The 19,397-nt window shown below is 47.5% G+C and overlaps 1 protein-coding gene across 1 annotated transcript; it reads right to left on the bottom strand.

Annotated features, from left to right (window-relative positions):
- Positions 268-17,932, bottom strand: RBFA (ribosome binding factor A (putative)). The gene is made up of 7 exons (XM_001924525.4): positions 17,451-17,932; positions 14,467-14,509; positions 12,327-12,503; positions 11,609-11,721; positions 9,696-9,780; positions 3,855-3,928; positions 268-2,627 (listed from the first exon to the last, which is right to left on the bottom strand). The coding sequence occupies exons 1-7, from the start codon at positions 17,915-17,917 to the stop codon at positions 2,267-2,269; spliced, it is 1,320 nt and encodes a 439-aa protein (XP_001924560.2). The 5' UTR covers positions 17,918-17,932; the 3' UTR covers positions 268-2,266.

The raw sequence follows: 19,397 nt of genomic DNA, 5'->3' as shown, positions 1-19,397 counted from the left end.
GAGCAAAGACAAAATTTACTGGGTCTGAGAAAAAAACTTGTTCTTGCCATTTGTGAACTTGGCCTGGGGCACAAATGGAAAGAGCCAGCACCTTGTACCAGCCTCTCCTGCAGTCCCTGTTTTCTGGATACACGGAGGCTGGTGAACATCCATGTTTTGCTGTGACCAGAGCCTTGCCACCACCTGTGCCCTCCAGCCTTTGGGATTGGAGCAGTTCTGCAGTGTGGACCCAGAATCAGTCATCAGTGGAAAAGACTGCTCGGCGCCTTGGAGGATTAATCATAGTTTCCATTTTTTGCATTTATTGTGTTTTGTCATCTTGGGGGCCTTGTAGGCTGGGAAAAGACCCCTTCCCATGCTGGCTAACTCCCAGACACAGCAAGTGACACCCCCGCCCCCAACCTGCCATTCACATGCAAACCAACCCAAAGCTAGCCCAACCCCCCTCCCAGCTCTGGTGGTCCAAGGCCAGCATTTCCTCTTCCCTAAATCACACCAGGGCAGGTAGTGGATACCAGAAATCACCCCACAGCCCAGAGTCTGCTGAAATTACTTAAACTATCCAACCTCATCTTGCCCAAACCTGCTTACCCTACTGAGCCCACCCCCTCCTGCAGGAGCCACAGTACAAGTTCTGGCCTTGCCTTTGCCTCTTCCTCCATCTCCTGGTCAATCCTGATGCTCACAGGACCCTGTGCAGTATGGGGTTCTCCCTCCTCTTGGAATTCTTCCCAGGCAGCTGTTTCCAAGTCTGCCATCTTACCAAACTGGATTAGAACAAATCCATATGCATTTTAATGCAGGTCCACCCTTCCTCTGGATACTTCTTCTGGCCACACCTGTGGCACATGGAAGTTCCTGGGCCAGGCAGGGATTGAACCCATTCCACAGCAACCTGAGCCTCAGCAGTCAGTCTTAACCCACTGTGCCACAGCAGGAATTCCCATGCATATTGCTTCTCTGGTCAGCAGAGAAGGCTGTGTAAGCAGCCCACACTACTAAAGGAAGCAGCCACACACAGGCTACGTGCACTGTTTCAGGGCAGGCAAGGTCACACAAGTGCCACCCAAACAGCAGCCCAGGGTATCCACTGTGGTCAGCCCATGCCCTGTGATGCTGTCCCTTCAGTGGGGGCCACTGTCCCAACAAAGACAGGGCTGCCTGGTGCCACACCCAGGCTGGGTCACTGCACTAGGTCTCAGATGCCCAGACGGAACACAGTGCTCGGGGTATGCAGAGTTTTCCTTGAAGGACAATGCTTTCCTTCCCGAAAGAGTTTATAAGAATGGAAATTACACTTCCTGAAAAGCCGTGTTACAAGTTTCCTTGCTTTATCTTAATAGTCTACCTTTCCCAATCATCTTGAACTCATATAAAAAAGAAAAAAAGAAAGAAAAAGAAAAGGAAAAGGAGATCTCGTCATGGCACAGTGGAAATGAATCCAACTAGGAACCATGAGGTTGTGGGTTCGATCCATAGCCTCACGCAGCAGTGGGTTGAGGATCTGGCATTGCCATGAGCTGTGGTATAGGTTGCAGACGTGGCTTGGATCTGGCATTGCCGTGGCTGTGGCGTGAGCTGGCAGCTGCAGCTCCAATTGGACCCCTGGCCTGGGAACCTCCATGTGCCAATGGTGCGGCCCTAAAAAAAAAAAAGAAGAAAAAAAATGAACTTACTTAATATCACTGTATTTCCAGGCTGATAACTCTTGGGGCATGGAGGGGTCTCAAGCCCCAGAGAATATATTTCCCTGTGTCAGATGTGATTTATTTATTTCCTAACGTGGCGCATCTAACACAGGTGCTTTCTCTGAAAGGCACTTAGGAAAACTAGACAGCACTTCAGCACCACAAGGAGGCTGACCAGACTGCAGAGGACAAGTTTTTGCAGCATGAGATGAAAGCAGCAGGCGGGGCGGCACCATGTTTGAACCTAAGGGAGCATGTGTACTTCACGAACCAGGCTTCCACTTCTCTGTGTGTGTCCGAGAATGACCACAAAGCGCCACAAGTGCTGGCCTGGGGGCTCCGCAGAACCAGCGAGCAGGCTGACCTGCAGATCTGGAGCCCAGTAAGGAGGGCTGACTATTACAGCTTCCAACCAAGACATTTCCACGTACTTTCCACAGGTTACACTGCCTCCACAGCAATGCAGTCACAGTCGGCACGGCTCGGCTGCGCCTGCACGGGGCTTCCTGGAGGCACCAGCTGTATGTGTTCCAGGCCAGTTCCTCTTCTGTGTGCGCCATCCACTCCCTTCAAAAGCCCTAACAGTTGCCCTGATCCTTTCTCTCCACCTCCAGTTCCTGCTCTGCTTCCTGGAACCGCCACTTGTATGCTGAGGCCTGCTCCTCAGGAAGGGGCTCACCACAGTCTCCCCACAGGCAGTTCTGGGGAGAGAGGCCATCGTCCCCATGGGGCCTGGCTCTCCTCCTCTTCATGTGCTTTGTGGGCTCAGCCTCTCGCTCTGGCCACATGGGGCTCATGCCCCCATGCCCCTTCTCTCTCCTCTGCTTGTATTCCACAATCTGCTTGTTGAGCGCCTCGTGATCAATCCCATATAGACTCGAGTGCATGGCAGGGCCAGAGCTGTCACATGGCGACATGGTGTCAGGGGCCTCAGGGTTCCTGGAGGGGAGAACAGGACTTCACACCAAGCACAAATACTCCTAAACCCACCTGCTCAAGCACTGTCTAATGTCTAAGGGCAAATGTGGAGACAAAACAGAAAGAAAGTGGGATTTGGTCAGGCCTTCTCCAGTCCAGAGCCAGCCAGCCAGCACTCTGCAGCCCACGCGTAGCCCAGGCCAACATACTCTGGCACAGCCTCTCTGTACCGACAGTAAAGGATTTTCATTTTGTCCCCACTTAAGGCTAGCATGCTAGGTCGGTTAAACAGAATTATGGGTGGTACCTTAGATCTCACTTGGGTTACTTGCTGAACCAAACAGAAGAGTCTATTCTGAGAGTAAAACCAGAGAAATCCTTTCAAAACTCAAATCTGGCCACACATGCCTACTCCGCTCCAGATGGGGTTCCGTGCCAACAGGGTGGGCACCCACATGCCTCCCCCAAGGCCTGCTCCTTGATGCTCTGAAAGCCGAGATCATACTCTACCCCTCACCTACAGGAAGGCTCCTGTGGGCCCTCCGAGGCCCTGAGCATGCTCATGTGATATGGGTGCAGCTGGTCTAAAGGACATAGGCTGAGAACCCAGCGCAGCTGTTCCCCCACCTTGGACGGGGCCCCCCCACACCCTTAAGCGTCATGTCACTTTCTCAGAGGCCTACCCTGATGTCGGCTGCTTCCCAGCAAAATGCAGGTTCCAAAGCACTACTACCTACCCACAGGTGTCCGCCAAGTGCCAAGAAAGGGCTGGTCCTGAAGCAGGCCCCCAACACCAGGGCACCAAATGAACCAGCACTCACCTCCAGGTGGACCACTGAAGCCCTCCAGATAGCCTCCTGGGGGGCTGGGCCCCAGAGCAAAACCCTGTCTGGGGGCGCAGTAACTCTACACCTGGGGGTCTGCCCAAATCAAAAATGTGCCCACACAGACAGAAAAAAAAAATTCTGAGTTCCTGTGGTGGCTCGATGGTAACAAACCCAATCGGTATCCATGAGGACATGGGTTTGATCCCTGGCCTCGCTCAGTGGGTTAAGGATCCAGTGTTGCCATGAGCTGTGGTGTAGGTGGCAGACACAGCTCGGATCTGGCATGGCCGTGGTATAGGCTGGAGGCTACAGCTCCGATCGACCCCTAGCCTGGAACTTCCATATGCCACAGTTGCAACCCTAAAAAAATACACACACACACACACACACACACACACACACACACGCCCACACGTATCACCTGAAATCATTTTGTGTAAAGTTGTCTTTTTCATCTACGGGTCCAAAATCAGCAATTGCCAATAACTGATCAACCTGAAAAGGAACAGAGGCTGATTCAGTGTCAGCTGAGCATGAGTGCCACCCCCACCCCCACGTAGGCCCCACCCCCCACTACCTTCCACTGTTCCTTCTAGCGCCGGTTTCAACAGCCACTGTCTTAATCACATGTCCTTTGATAATGAACTGAAGCTTTTTAAAAACAAGTTAAAACTTGTAAATGTTAGTCCAGTTTACAAAGAAACCAGTTAAATATTAGCTGAATCACTAACACTTACTGGTTTCTAATAGAGTTAGAAAAAATGCCTCAGTTCTGCCATAGAATTTGGAGGGAAAAACATTCCCAGCACAGAATATGAGAGTCACAAAGCCAGGCATGAGTCTAGCTCCAGGGCTGAGGGGCCTGAGCAGGAGATGAGCACTGCTCCTCAGCAGGGCTCACAAAAGGCTGCTGCACCTTCACACACTCTGATGCCGGCAGGCTGCCCTACCGGGGCTGGGCCACCCTATGGGGGCCGTACAGTGACCCAGCTTTGTGGCAGTGATGGCTTCAGTGGAAGCCCAGGAGAGCCTGGTCTAATACCAGGCCCTGTCATTCTCAGAGAATAAGGGATGGTCACCAGCCAAGGACACACTGATAGACTACAAAGGCGAAAAGCATCAGAACTGGAGACAAATCAGTCCACAGAAAATACCAGGAATGGGACTGATGAAGCTATAAAACAAAGACAACTGGACTCCTCCAGAGTTAAAACTGGGAGAAAATATTCACAATGCACATTCCTATCAAGTGACTTATACCAGATAGATATGAACTTGTACAACTAAGTAATAAGCAAACCTTATAAAAAATAGGCCAAAGATTTGAACCAATCAACAAAAGGAGGAATGACCACTAGGCACATGAAAAAAAGAGATGCTCAGTATAATTAGTCATCAAGAAAATGCAAGCTTAAACCACCAGAATGGCAACATCAGGTTGGAGTGAGACTGCAGAGCCATGGTAACTCTGATACCACAGAGTTAATAGTCTGGCAGTTTTCTGAAAGTTAAAATATCATACACTTGCTACTCTGAGGAACTGACCTAAAACAAAAACACTGCATCCACAAAAAAACCTGTACACAAATGTTCATAGCAGCTTCAGCCATTATAGCCAAAAACCGAGAAAGAAAGACTAGAGTTCCCATCATGGCTCAGCAGAAACGAATCCGACTGGCATCCACGAGGACACAGGTTGGATCCCTGGCCTTGCTCAGTGGGTTAAGGATCTGGTGTTGCTGTGAGCCGTGGTGCAGGTATAGCAGACGTGGCTTGGATCCCATGTTGTTATGGCTGTGGTGTAGGCCGGGGCTACAGCTCCAATTTGACCCTCAGCCTAGAAACCTTCATGTGCCATGGGTGAAGCCCTAAAAAGACAAACAATAATAACAAAAATAAAAAAAACAAAAACTGAGAAAAAAGACAAACGTCCATCAAAAGGTAAGTAGATTAGTACATCATACAATGGATGTTACTTACTAATAAAAAAGGAACTACTTACATGGGAAGCAATGGGGAAGAACCTCAAAAGCACTGCTTAGCAAGGCCAGACAACATCCTGATTGTATTTATGTGAAATCACAGTAATCTCTTTAGACAAAACTAATCTCAAGGAAATGAAATCAGATAGGTGGTGTGGGGTGGTGACTTGCCGAAATGCGCACACTGGAGTTCCTGACATGGTTCAGTGGTTAATGAACCTGACTTGTACCCATGAAGACTCGGGTTCAACCCCTGGCCTTGATCCGTGGGTTAAGGACCTGGCATTGCTGTGAACTGTGGTGTAGGTCAGACATGGTTTGGATCCCTTGTGGCTGTGGCTGTGGTACAGGCTGGCAGCTACAGCTCTAATGCACCCCTAGCCTGGTAACTTCCATATGCCACGGAGGTGACCTTAAAAAGATGACAAAAACAAAACAAAACAAAACAATGCACATCTTATGTGAATTAAGCTTATCTTAACCAAATCCAGGAGTTCCTGCTGTGGGTCAGTGGATTAAGAGCCAACTACTGCTGCTTGGGTTGGTGCAGAGGTGTGGGTTTGATCCCTGGCCTGGCAGAGTGGGTTAAAGGATCCAGATCCAGTGTTGCCACAGCTGCAGTATAAGTGGCAGCCACGTCTTGGATTCAATCCCTGGCTGAGATTCTATATGCTGCAGGTGTGGCGACTGATAAAAAAAGAACTAAATACAAATCCAACCTCTTTTTTAAATTTTTTTTTTTTTTTGGGTCTTTTTAGGGTTGCACCTGTGGTCTATGGACGTTCCCAGGCTAGGGGTCTAATCGGAGCTGTAGCTGCCAGCCTATGCCACAGCAACACAGGATCCAAGCTGCATCTGCGACCTATACCACAGCTCATGGCAACGCCGGATGCTTAACTCACTAAGCAAGGCCAAGGATGTCCTCATGGATGCTAGTTGGGTTCATTAACTGCTGAGCCATGACAGGAACTCCCAACCTCAAATTGTAGGACATTAACACAGGCCACCAGGCTAACTTCGTGAGCCAAATCCATGTACCTTTAGAACCTCTTGCATGGAAAAAAGCCCTGAGATCAGATGGTGCAGGCCCCTGCTCTGGTAGGCACCACCTGCCTGCTGCCTTCCCTCATAAGTCTGATGGTCAGCTGGGAGACAAGTGGAAGTGGATCCCAATACTGGTGTCAGATTTTACATATTTTCCTTAAATATTCATATTAAAAATTTTTTTCTCTTACAGTTCTAATAAAAATCACCATTTAAAAATTTTTTTGATTGAAGTATGATACAGAAAAAAAGTAAACAAAGCCTTAAGCATGTAGCCCAATAACATTTCATCAGTTGAACACATCTGTGCACTCCCCTCGCCATTTACAAGATGAACCCCAGAAGCTTCCTTCAGGCCCCTCCTGCTCACTCCCCTCCCCAAGAGAGCCATATTTTTACTTCTACCACCAAGATTAGCCAGGCTTGTCTCTGAACTTTTCATAAACAGACTGAGGAGAACACGGCCTTTTCTTTGGTCCACATGGGGTGTGAATGAGGGGTCAGGGGGCTGTGCCAGAGCATGTTCACCCACCCTGCTGCTGGCTGCACCCACGAGACCTGTGCCAGTGCTCCCAGCGCAGCTGGTGCCCACCTCTGATGGGTACTGTGAGCCACACTCCACCAGCCTGCAGGGCATATGGATCAACTGCAATCTGGTTTTCATTCTTGTTTTCTCATGACCAGTGGTGCCAAGCACCTGTGTGTGTTTCATCAATGTTGCTGAATTACTCAGGGTTCAGTTTGGACCGAGTGGATCACTAGTCCTCTTTCCAATGTCCAGACCAGTGACCTGAAGAGTATCCTAAGAATGCAAAATAAACTGCTGAACCTGTTAACAAGTGTTACCATCTGCAATTACCTGTGATTTTTCAATATAGTGAAACCAATATAAGACAGTAATAGAAGTTCCCTGGTGGCCTAGTCATTAAGGATCTGGCCCTGTCACTGCTGTGGCACAGGTTTGATCCCTGGCCTGGGAACTTCTGTATGTTGCAGGTATAGCCAAAAAATTAAAAAAATAAAATTATTCTTAAAGAGAGACAAAAAAAAAAAAAAATTAAAAAAAAAAGGAGTTCTCGTTGTGGCATAGTGGAAATGAATCTGACTAGGAACCATGAGGTTGCAGGTTTGATCCGTGGCCTCACTCAGTGGGTTAAGGATCCGGTGTTGCCGTGAGCTGTGGTTGTAGGTGGCAGACGCAGCTTCGATCTGGTGTTGCTGTGGTTCTGGTACAGCCCGGCAGCTACAGGTCCTATTTGACCCCTAGCCTGGGAACCTCCATATGCTGCAGGTGTGGCCCTAAAAAGGACAAAAAACAAACAAAAATTAAAATAAATTAAAATTTAAAAAAAGAGAGACAGAAATAAACTGACAGAAAGTGCAAAGTTTCATTAACAACTCCCAGTTTCAAATTTTTTTATCTATTGAAGCTGCTTTATCAAGGGCTGACTTTAAACCTATTAAAAATGTAGTGTTTGAAAAACAATGCCTTGACTTATGCCAGGAGAAGCAAGTAATGATCACACTTTCAAATGATCACCTGCCCCAAAGAGAAACCCCCTCTGGTCCAGCCTTTACTTCTAACTGTAGAACAGAGGACAGCCAAAGCCTGGCCTTCCCTCCGCCTCCAGGGAAGAGTTGAGCTTGAGCACAGGCAGGAACACCATCACCATGTGGCATCTGTCTGACCGTTTAGCATTTCTCCTGGGCACATGTGGAGGGACAGACCTGGATGGGCCTGAGGTCACTTCTAGTGCAAACACCAACACCACAATCTCCAAAGAAAGGACCTCCCAGAAACGTTTAAGCACTTGTGCATGTCCTCCCTCCAGCTGCTTCTCCTGGAAAGGAAGCCACAGCCAGGAGGCCCTCGCAGTTGTGAGTTCTTCCTCCACAGAGAGAGGCACAGACAGGGTTCATCTGGAAAGGAACCCACACATCAAGGAGGTCCTCACAGCTGTGAGTTTGAAGCCAAGCAGGACCCTGTGGGCTCCTGGGCATAAACCTTTCTTTCTGTGTGCTCCATTTCTTGTTTTTGGGGAACAAGCTTCGGCCTCCATGACCTTGCCTGAGTTCCAAAGGGCATGTCCAAATGGTTGCTAATCAGGGAAGAGAGGGGATGCAGAGACCAGGGAGGAGCAGTCAAGAAACAATAGTGCAGGAGTTCCCACTGTGGTGCAGCAGAAACGAATCCGACTAGGAACCATGAGGTTGCGGGTTCAATCCCTGGCCTCTCTCAATGCAGTAAAGATTCAGTGTTGCCATGAGCTGAGATGTAGGTCGCAGACGCAGTTCGGATCTGGTGTTGCTGTGGCTGTGGTGTAGGCCAGCAGCTGTATCTCCAATTCAACCCCTAGCCTGGGAACCTCCACATGCTGTGGGTATGGCCCTAAAAAGCCAAAAAATAAAGAAAGAAAGCAAGCGACCATCTAGGGATGTGAGAGGAGGGAAGCACAGGAGGGCCGCTCCAACTCCTTAGAGTTTACACATGAGAGAGGTCTGGTTTATTAGAATACGCTGATAAGCATTAAAAAATTAGAGCCATACAAAGTGCTCACCTCTGGGGAATCAGGCTAAGAACAGGAGTGCAGGAGTCTTACTTTTTATTTGTATCCTTCCAAGTACTACCTTTTAAAAACTGAATTATGTAAAACTGTATTTTTTGAATATTTAAAAGCTAAATTTAAGATCTTTGTCCTTTTTTTTTTTGGATTTTCTAGGGCCGCACCCATGGCATATGGAGGTTGCCAGGCTAGGGGTCTAATCAGAGCTGTAGCTGCCAGCCTTCGCCAGAGCCACAGCAATGTGGGATCTGAGCCATATCTGCAACCTACACCACAGCTCATGGCAACGCCAGATCCCTAACCCACTGAGCAAGGCCAGGGATCGAACCTGCAACCTCATGGTTCCTAGTCGGATTCGTCAACCACTGAGTCACGACGGGAACTCCTAAATTTAAGATCTTAACATATAAAATTATACATCGTTAAAAGGTAATTAGGAGTGCCGAGTATTGTGCAGTGAGTTAAGAATACGACAGTAGCAGCTCAGATTGCTGCAGAGGTGAGGGTTCAATTCCTGGCCTGGAGCAGTGCTGCAGCTTCTGTTGGTGTAAGTTGCAGCTGGGGCTAGGATTCAAGCCCTGGCCCAGGAAATTCCATATGCCGCAGTACGGCCATTAGAATAAAAAACAATCAAGTAGATAAATATAAAAAGGTAATTAGTGAAAGCCTTACCTCCACTGCAGCTGCATGTTTTTTGTCCTGAACAAACACTATTGGCGGCATGCTCCTCAGAGTCTGCTGGGACATCAAAAGATGCCTGGAGATATAATAAGAATGTATGCAGTCACAGATGACATTTAGTGGAGGGTGACAGTGCTAGAAACAGGAATGTCATCTCTCAAAGAGGTGCAACATGAATTCTGCTTATTACATTATTTAAAAATGAAAAATCATCTTAGCTAGCTGCCACATTACAAAAGCATCAGTGCAACTAATTTTTAATTCTCTAAATGAAACTTCTGAGATCCTTATATGTAGTCTGATGTGGCCTTGGACACCCTCCCTGGGCATCACTGTGGCCTTGAGCTTCGTGGTTTGGGCACCAACAACTTGCCAATGCTCCATTCCTCACTCAGCGTAACGGACAGCCCTCCACCACCCAGACATCAGACACAAGAATGATCTTCATGTTGTCCAGTCCTGCAATACCTGCAAATCCAGGTGCAACAAGCATCCAGTGAAAACACTGCTGAGGCACAGAGCACATCTACTCAATGACAGAACTCCACGCATAGTTGTGGAAAAACTTTTACATTAAACCATGGTGATCAAAAAAGGTGGGAGAAGTTCTCACTGTGGCGCAGTGGGTTAATGAATGATCAGGTCTGTCTCTGTGGAGGCACCAGTTCAATCCCTGGCCTGGCACAGTGGGTCAAGGACCCGATGTCACAGCTGTGGCATAGGTCGAAGTTGCAGCTTAGATCAGCTTTAGTCTCTGGCTGGGGAACTTCCATATGCCCTAGGGACAGCCAAAAATAAATAAATGAAAGAAATTATTCAGAAGAGTGGCATTGCTTACAGTTGCAAATTTCTTTAACACCTAGCAAAACGCAAGGTAACCAAATTCTCATCTCTGTATCTGCATGCAGTCTATTCTGTCATCTTGTTTAAAATTTAAGAAGAAAATCTGGCCTCACACCGATCTGCAACTGAAGAGGGAAGAGTATATGAACAGCCCTTCAGAAAAGTCTAGATCTTCTTTGATGCTGCACAAAAACTCAACAAATTGTAGTTTATTAAAGGTTAACTGCAATGTGAAATATGAAACCAGATCACTGAACAGGCCATTCTCTTTACAGTAAAATCCACTGGTGCACCTGCCCTTTGACTTGATCTTTTCCTGGGGGAGATTCTGTAACCTCATGCATCAGTCATTGCAAAAATACTGGTTCACCATGTTATAAGATTTTCAGAATGATGACACATTTTTACTATATATTACCTCCAATCTCACCAAAAGCGCCTTTTGCAAAGATGTCAAACTCAAGGTGGTGGAAACAAGTTTTCTAAAATTCTAATTTTCATCAAAAGCTCGAATTTTATCATTGACAACAAAAACGGTCAGTTGTTTTCCTGAAGTGACAGGTACACTGTGCTCATTATGGTCAGTTACTACGTCTGCATACACAGAGTGGTTCACTCATTCTTAGAACCAGCAACTGCAGTGTCCCTGAGTCCATCAGAGCCACATGCATACTTCCTACCAGACACTAAACAGATGTGTCCAAGGGTTAAAATTTAATACAATTAATATTTATCACTTATTCATAGAGGATATTCTTCAGCAAAGCTGGTGGTTTGTGACTGTGAGCCCGTGGCTAAAGTTGCAATAACCACTAGAATGTCTAGAGCAGCAGCGTTAACCCACCATGGCTTGGGTGCAAATGCCAACACAGTGAGAAAGGAAAACAATACCTCACGCCTCAGAAACCACCCTCCCCTCCCCTTCCCATACCCCTGCCCCCAGATCTGAGAGGCCCCTGGAGACACAGACCATACACTGAGAACCACTGACCTAATTTTCCTTAAAAGCAGAACTACTGAAGGAAACCAGTTGGGAAGGCAAGGTCAAGCGAAGGTCTCACCTCATGTGCGCAGCACTCCTCTGCAGGACGGCCTCCGTGTGTGCGTTCTGAGCCTCAGAGAGTGTCGCCCTCCAGAACACTCGGCAGGCAGAAAAGTCTGTAGTCAGAGAGACCTGAACCCCACCTCAAATCACTCAGATTCCAGGGCTCCCCATGGACATAGCCATGCCAGCAGAGGAGCCCTTACTCACTGGCAATCCTGGCTTTAGGCACCTGCCACCACAGCTACTGCCCCAGTCCACCTGCTGCCCCAAGCTGGCCACTGGGGGAAGGTGAAAATTTCACCTTCCCCAATTAGACCCCAGCCCCACTCCAGAAATACCTTAACTGTCATGCCTCTTTTGGCTGAACCCATTCCTTTCAGGGTACAGACAGCAAGCCACCTCCTTTGTCTTGCCTTTTTTTTTTTTTTTTTTTTTTTTTTTGGCCCAGGGATCGAAACTGGGTCACAGTGGTGAAAGCACCGAATCCTAACCATCAGACCACCAGGGAACACCCCACCCCCTGTCTTGACCCCAAGGCAAAGGCAGACAAACACACAACTCATCTGGCCCCCAGACCTTTGGACACCCCATTTCATCATTTACTGGGTTCCGAGCACCATCTGTGCTGTCTGGGCAAAGACCCCACCTGTGCACAGCGAGCTATGTGCTTCTGCACCTGGCTCCCCACCTCCACAGCCCTTCTGCCTTTTTAACCTCCAGAGGCTGAGGCCTACCTTAGAGAGCTCCACATTCAGGTCGCAGATCTCCTGGCTCACTTCAGGGGTACACAGCATGTCGGTCAGCGCTTTGTGAAGGAGTCCGTTAAGGGCCCTCAGGCGCACGTGATCTTCCTTCCTGGTCGTTTTGGATGTACTCTTCGTTAGGAATTCCAACTGTGACGGCTTGTAAGTCTCCATGAGGAAGAAAGGCAGACACAGAGGCCAATGTTATAATTATACAGAAACATGTACTCACTCAGTTGTCTCAACTTTCACGTAGACAGTTTATCTTACAGACCTGGCTCCTTCTACATTTTACCTAGAATACCTCCAACATTAAAAGTACTTCCAAGTATATATTTATCTCCAAGAGATGTTTCTTAAAACATAATCCACATGGGGTTCCAGCTGTAGCTCAGCAGAAATGAATCTGACTAGTATCCATGAGGACAGAGGTTCAATCCCTGGCCTTCCTCAGTGGGTTAAGGATCTGGCGTTGCCATGAGCTGTGGTGTAGGTCGCAGATGTGGCTCAGATCTGGCATTGCTATGGCTGTGGCGAAGGCCAGTGGCTCTAGCTCCAATTCGACCCCTAGCCTGGGAAGATCCATATGCTGTGGATGCAGCCCTGGAAAGGGAAAAAAAAAAAAAAAAAAAAGAATATGACTAGTATCCATGAGGATGCAGGTTCAATCCCTGGCTTCACTCAGTGGGTTAGGGATCCAGCATTGCCGTGAACTTCGGTCTAGGTCACAGATGTGGCTCAAATCTCGCACTGCAGTGGCTATGGTGCAGGCAAGCAGCTGTAGCTTCGATTAGACCCCTGGCCTGGGAACCTCCATATGCCACAGGTGCAGCCCTAAAAAAACAAAATATATACACGTATAATCCACATACCATAAAGATCTTCCTCTTAAAAAGTAGTTATTTTTAGTGTATACAGTGTATTTTTTTCTCTAATAAAAACAATTCATTAGGAGTTCTCTTATGGTGCAACAGCAGGTTAAGGATCCTGTGTTGTCACTGCAGCGGCTCAGTTTGCTGCTATAGCCTGGGAACTTCCACATGCCATGGGTGTGGGCCCCCCCAAAAAACCATTCATTACATATTTTTACAGTACAAGCATATTTCAGAAATACTGCAGGTTACAGACCACTTCAATAAAGCAACCACTGAAATAAAGTAACTCACAAAAATGTTTTGTTTCTCAGTGCATATAAAAGCTATGTTTACACTGTACAGTAATCTATTAAGTGTGCTATAGCAATATATCTAATAACAATATACTTTATTAGGAGTTCCCCTCATGGTGCAGTAGTTAACGAATTCGACTAGGATCCATGAGGTTGCATGTCTGATCCCTGGCCTTGCTCAGTGGGTTAAGGATCCAGCATTGCCATGAGCTGTGGTGTAGGTCAGATGCGGTTCGGATCCTGCGTTGCTGTGGCTGTGGTGTAGGCCAGCGGCTACAGCTCTGATTAGACCCCTAGCTAGGAACCTCCATACGCTGCAGGTATGGCCCTAAAAATCAGAGGAAAAAAAGAAAAAAAAAAGATATGTATATCTCCACATAGATGTGTTAATACACACACGAAACTGAACGGCCATTATCATACTAAGAGTTTGATAACTGAATGGACATTACCGTACTAAGAGTCTGCTAACAGATACAACACTGTGGGAAACGTTAATGTAATTTTTTTTTTTTAAGGACAAAATTTCGTGTTACCAGTGAGTCTAGTCTCTCTCCTACAGACCCTGTCCCTTCCAAGGCTAAAACGGAAGGACTGCCAGGCTGGAGTGCTTTAACTTTTTTTTTTTTTTTTTTTTTTTTTTGTCTTTTTGCTATTTATTTGGGCCGCTCCTGTGGCATATGGAGGTTCCCGGGCTAGGGGTCTAATCGGAGCTGTAGCCGCCAGCCTACACCAGAGCCACAGCAATGCGGGATCCGAGCCGCGCCTGCGACCTACACCACAGCTCACGGCAACGCCGGATTGTTAACCCACTGAGCAAGGGCAGGGACCGAACCTGCAACCTCATGGTTCCTAGTCGGATTCATTAACCACTGTGCCACGACGGGAACTCCTGCTTTAACTTTTGCAGCCTCACGCCCATCAAGGTTCTAGAGCAGCTCATCACTGCTACTCTATACTTACCAAGTGAGAGCCTAAGGAAGGACCTTCATACCAAAACTTCTTCCTAGGGGTGAAAGAAAGAATTATGCTGGGTATTGATGGCAAATTAAATAAGAGACAGTTACAGGAGTTTCTAGTGTGGTGCAGCAAGTTAAGGATCCAATGTTGTCTCTGTGGTGGCACAGGTTCAATCCCAGGCCTAGGAACTTCCATATGCTGTGGGGTGAGCCAAAAAGGAAAAAGGAAAAAAAAAAAAAAAAAAGAAAGGAAAAAAAAAGTTACAAAAGCTAACTTCAGGTTACGATACTAAGACTGTTTCTAAGAGGCTAAACCTGGATGTAGAAATTAAGTTGCTGAGAGTCTAAAAGATTTAAATACTGGGAGTTCCTGTGTGGCTCAGTGGGTTCAGAAGCCAATACAGACCTGGGAACTTCCACACGCTGCAGGTCTGACTATAAAAAAAAATGAGAGAGAGAGAGAAAAGACTTAGATTATCAAATTGACAACAGCATCAATTGTGGGGAAGACACAGAAGACAGTTTTAATTCAAGCTCATAATTTTTACCTAAAGTCTACCTCTAGTCCCAAAGGTAGAGAAAGAGGATCTTAAAAATACACTTAACCAACTGCATATGAGTACTGTCCTCTATTCCATAAAGCTGTTTCCTGAGGTATGGCTATCAATGGACACTGCTGCACATCAACACTGGGATTGGACAGGAGTTCTCATTGTGGCGCAGCAGAAAAGAAACTGACTAGTATCCATGAGGATGTGGGTTAGATCCCTGGCCTCGCTTAGTACGTTTCTGTGAGCTGCGGTATAGGTCACAGACGCAGCTTGGATCCTATGTTGTTATGGCTGTGGTGCAGGCCAGAAGCTGAAGCTCCGATTTGACCCCTGGCCTGTGAGCTTCCATATGCCGAGCGTGCAGCCTAAGGAAGCCAAAAAAAAAAAAAAAAAAAAAAAAAAAAAAAAAAAAAGATTGAACACTAATAAATAGAAAGCAGATGGGAGACCAACCAGGCTCCTCATTGTTGCAGACAAGCAAAGGAAAGAAGCAAAAATGATCTGTGTGCCAATGGATTAGAAGTGGAGATCAGTATGAACTTGTTTCTCTTATTACAGCTACAGGTGATAATGACATGCAGAAACATTTATAGATAAGCACATATATACACGGGTTAACATAAGCACATATTTTTTTCACTCTGTCAGCTGAAAAGGCCTAAAAGAGAGATATGTCAGTAGCAATGAACATACTAAGCTCTCAGGTCAAGGTTTCTTTCTTTTCTTTTCTTTTTTTTCTCTCTTTTTAGGGCTGCACCCATGGCATATGGACGGTCCCAGGCTAGGGACCCAATCGGACCTGTAGCAGTCAGCCTACACCGGGGCCACAGCAATGTGGGATCCAAGCCACGTCTGTGACTTACACCACAGTTCATGGCAATGCCAGATCTTTAACCCACTGAGCGAGGCCGGGGATAGAACCTACGTCCTCATGGATGCCAGTCAGGTTCCTTAACCGCTGAGCCACGACAGGAACTCTAGGTCACACGGTTCTGACGTCACTCTTCAATAAAAGGAATCAGAGCTCCTAGGGGAAATGGTTGGTTCTAGGGCTGAAGCATCCTATAGTGCCAGAAAGTAAGAAAGTGATAAAGAAATTATTTACTTTCAAAATCCCAAAGGAATATATAAGGTATCTGAAAGAGCTCCCAAGGGTCAAAGCCAAAACAATTGGAGCAAAATTAAGTAGTACTGGGTTATATATAACCCCTAAGTTCATACTGATGAGTTAACTAGTAAAGGGAGAAGAGCCACATCTCCTGTGCAGAACTGCTGCTAATTCATGAGCATGACTCCTACTCCTCTAGCGGGGACTGCACATGTGACTTTCCGTCCAAGCCAGTATGGAATGGTGGGAGGCTGACATTACAGTAGATAAGCCTGACACACACAAATGACCTCAGTCAGTGATCAAGACTATTGTCAACAGTGATAAACCATGTCGACAGTATGTATGTGTTGACATGTTATGATGAAAACGGCACTTTTCATCTGTGGTCTTACTCCCTAAAATCAGTAATTCCAGTAAAATCATGAGAAAAAGATAACGCAAATCCCAACAAAGGGGCATCCTACAAAATATCTAACCAGTACTCCTCAAACTGGTCATCAAAAACAGGAACAGTTTGGAAGTTCCTATTGTGCCTCAGCAGTAAGTAACCCAATAGTATCCAAGAGGACACAGGTTCGATCCCTGGTCTCGCTCAGTGGGTTAAGGATCCAGCATTGCCATGAGGTCCCAAACACAGCTCAGATCTTGCGTTGCTGTGCTGCATGCAAGCCAGCAGCTGTAGCTCTGATTTGACCCCTAGCCTAGGAACTTCCATTTGCTGCAAGTGTGGCCCTAAGAAGCAAAAAAAAATAAAAAGCAAAAAACAAACCAAAAAAAAAAAAAAAAAAAACCCAATTCGAGGATGCTCAACAAGCAGAATATGCACATAACCTCCGCACACCCTCCCCTGCAGATTAAATCTCTCTAGGTTACTTATGATACCTAATACAATGTAAACGCTATGTAAATAGTTGCCAGTGCAGGCAAATTTAGATTTTGCTTTTCAGCACTTGCTGTAATTTTTTCAACCCAAGGTTGGGTGAATCTTGAATGTGGAAGCTCGGAGCCTGGGAGGACTGTAAAAGTGTATATCACGTTGCTTCATAAGTTCATGGTTTACTGCTAGCCTTTAGGAGACTCACCACTTTATCAAAACAACTGCGTAGAAAACAGAAAGCTGAGTGGGAAAAACTGCAAACGTTAGGGCTGGAATAACTGATGATCTTTCAACAGCCATTAACCTATCAAGCAAAGGCTGAGCTTACGGATCCGGCTGGGACTCAAGCTAACGCCCAAGCAGTAGACCCCGTGCCGTACCCCCGCCCATTGCAGGGCACCCCCACCCCCATCCCGGGGCCACCGTCCCGCCCACTCAGGGAGCATTACTTGGTTTTCGAAGCAAATTTCTTAAGCAGGTTCTTGCCATAGGACACTGGCGAGGTGTGCAGGCCTTGGGCGCCGCCCAGGAGCCTAGCGTGTGGGACCCCCAGCCCCCTGAGCGTCGCCCACATGTCCTCAGCCCGACTGCCGACCCTGGAACGTGGGCGGGACAACGTGCAGCGGACAGACGTGTAGCGGGGGCGACGTTGACGGAGCGACGTGTGCGCGGCGACAGTCGCGTGAGTGACGTGAGGAGGGGCGACATGGAGGGGGGAGGGGGAGGGGGCAGGGGTGACATGGGCCGGGGAGGCACAAGCGGACCTGGGACGCTGTGGGAATACGAACAAGCGGAACCACACGAGATGGCTTGGGGCGTTGTAGGGCGAAGCAACGTGCGTGCGGGGAGACACAGGCGGGACTGTAGGCGGGACGAGAAGACGAGGCGGGGTCTGGAGAGCAGGTAGGCTGGACATGGAGCGGCGGGGCGGAGCCACGTGCGGGGAGGGCCGGGACTAAGCGTGGATGGTGGGCCGCTGGGCGCGGAGAAGGTGGAGCAGTAGGCGGGGCCGTGTGGGTGGGGCGGGCCCAACGGGACGCCTGTGGGCGGGGTCAGATGGCACATGGGGTAGTGTAGTAGAGCCGGTGACCAGGAGGAGCGGGATCTGATGATGTGAGCGTGGGGTGGGCGGGCCACGTCCCCGCGGTTCTTTCTTAGGCGAGGGGCTCATCGTAAGGTGGCAGAGGGCAAGATGAGGGGGGGGGGGAACTCGGTTTTTGGGAAGCACACATGCCGCCCAGTGCGGAGACTGCTGAGTGGGGAATACACTTTTTGTAAATACACAAAGCTAACAGAGAAGGGTGCATTTCAACTCTCTGGCCACAACATGTTGGAGCAGCGAGATGCGAGGTCGTCACTGGGTAGTTTAGATGAAATGCGGCCCTTCTAGAGCAGAACCCCTACTCCCTGCACAACTGGGAAGGACTGAAGTTTCTTCCTCTTTATACTGCCAATTCTTTTTTTTAAATAATTTTTATTTTCCCCACCATAGCTGATTTACGGTGTTCTGTCAATTTTCTACTATACAGCAAGGCGACCCAGTCACACATACATACATACATTCTTTTTGTCACATCATCATGTTCCATCATAAGTGACTAGATGTACTTACTTCCCAGTGCTATACAGCAGGATCTCATTGCTTATGCATTCCAAAGGCAATAGTTTGCATCAATTAACCCCAAATTCCCAGTCCATCCCAATCCCTCCCCCTCCCTCTTGGCAACCACAAGTCTGTTCTCCATGTCCATGAGTTTCTGTGGAAAGGTTCATTTGTGCAGTATATTAGATTCCAGATATAAATGATACCATATGATATTTGTCTTTCTTTTTTTTTTTTTTTTGTCTTTTCTAGGGGTGCACCGCAGCATATGGAGGGTCCCAGGCTAGGGGTCTAATCAGAGCTGTAGAGGCCGGCCTACACCACAGCCACAGCAATGTGAGATCTGAACTGCGTCTGTGACCTACACCACAGCTCACAGCAATGCCGGATCCTTAATCCACTGAGCAAGGCCAGGGATTGAACCCGCAACCTCATGGTTCCTAGTCGGGTTCATTAACCACTGTGCCACGACAGGAACTCCTGTCTTTCTCTTTCTGACTTACTTCACTTAGTATGAGAGTTTCCAGTTCCATCCATGTTGCTGCAAGTGGCATTTTGTTTTTTATGGCTGAGTATTAGTCCATTGTGTATATAAACTGCATCTTCTATCCATTCATCTGTGGATGGACATTTAGGTTGTCTCCATGTCTTGGCTATTGTGATCAGTGCTGCAGTGTACAGGTGCATGTCTTTTTCAAGGAATGTTTTGTCCAGATATGTGCCCAAGAGTGGATTTGCTACCAATTCTTTTGCTCATGTTGTGCAATATCTACTCACCAGTCTACCTGGAGAA

The sequence above is a fragment of the Sus scrofa genome, chromosome 6 (genome assembly GCF_000003025.6).
Source record: "Sus scrofa isolate TJ Tabasco breed Duroc chromosome 6, Sscrofa11.1, whole genome shotgun sequence".
NCBI classification, from domain to species: Eukaryota; Metazoa; Chordata; class Mammalia; order Artiodactyla; family Suidae; genus Sus; species Sus scrofa.
The sequence above is the reverse complement of the archived record's forward strand: the minus strand, read 5'-3'. Positions and strand labels throughout refer to the sequence as shown.

What these genes read in the sequence shown, in the direction of transcription:
- RBFA (XM_001924525.4), bottom strand. Translation starts at nt 17,917, where the DNA reads ATGTCCAGCCTACCTGCTCTCCAGACCCCGCCTCGTCTTCTCGTCCCG. An exon ending in AGGAGTGCTGCGCACATGAG is followed by an intron (nt 9,781 to 11,608) that starts GTGAGACCTTCG and finishes TTATATCTCCAG; the next exon opens with GCATCTTTTGATGTCCCAGC. An exon ending in AACATGCAGCTGCAGTGGAG is followed by an intron (nt 3,929 to 9,695) that starts GTAAGGCTTTCA and finishes GTTCCTTTTCAG; the next exon opens with GTTGATCAGTTATTGGCAAT.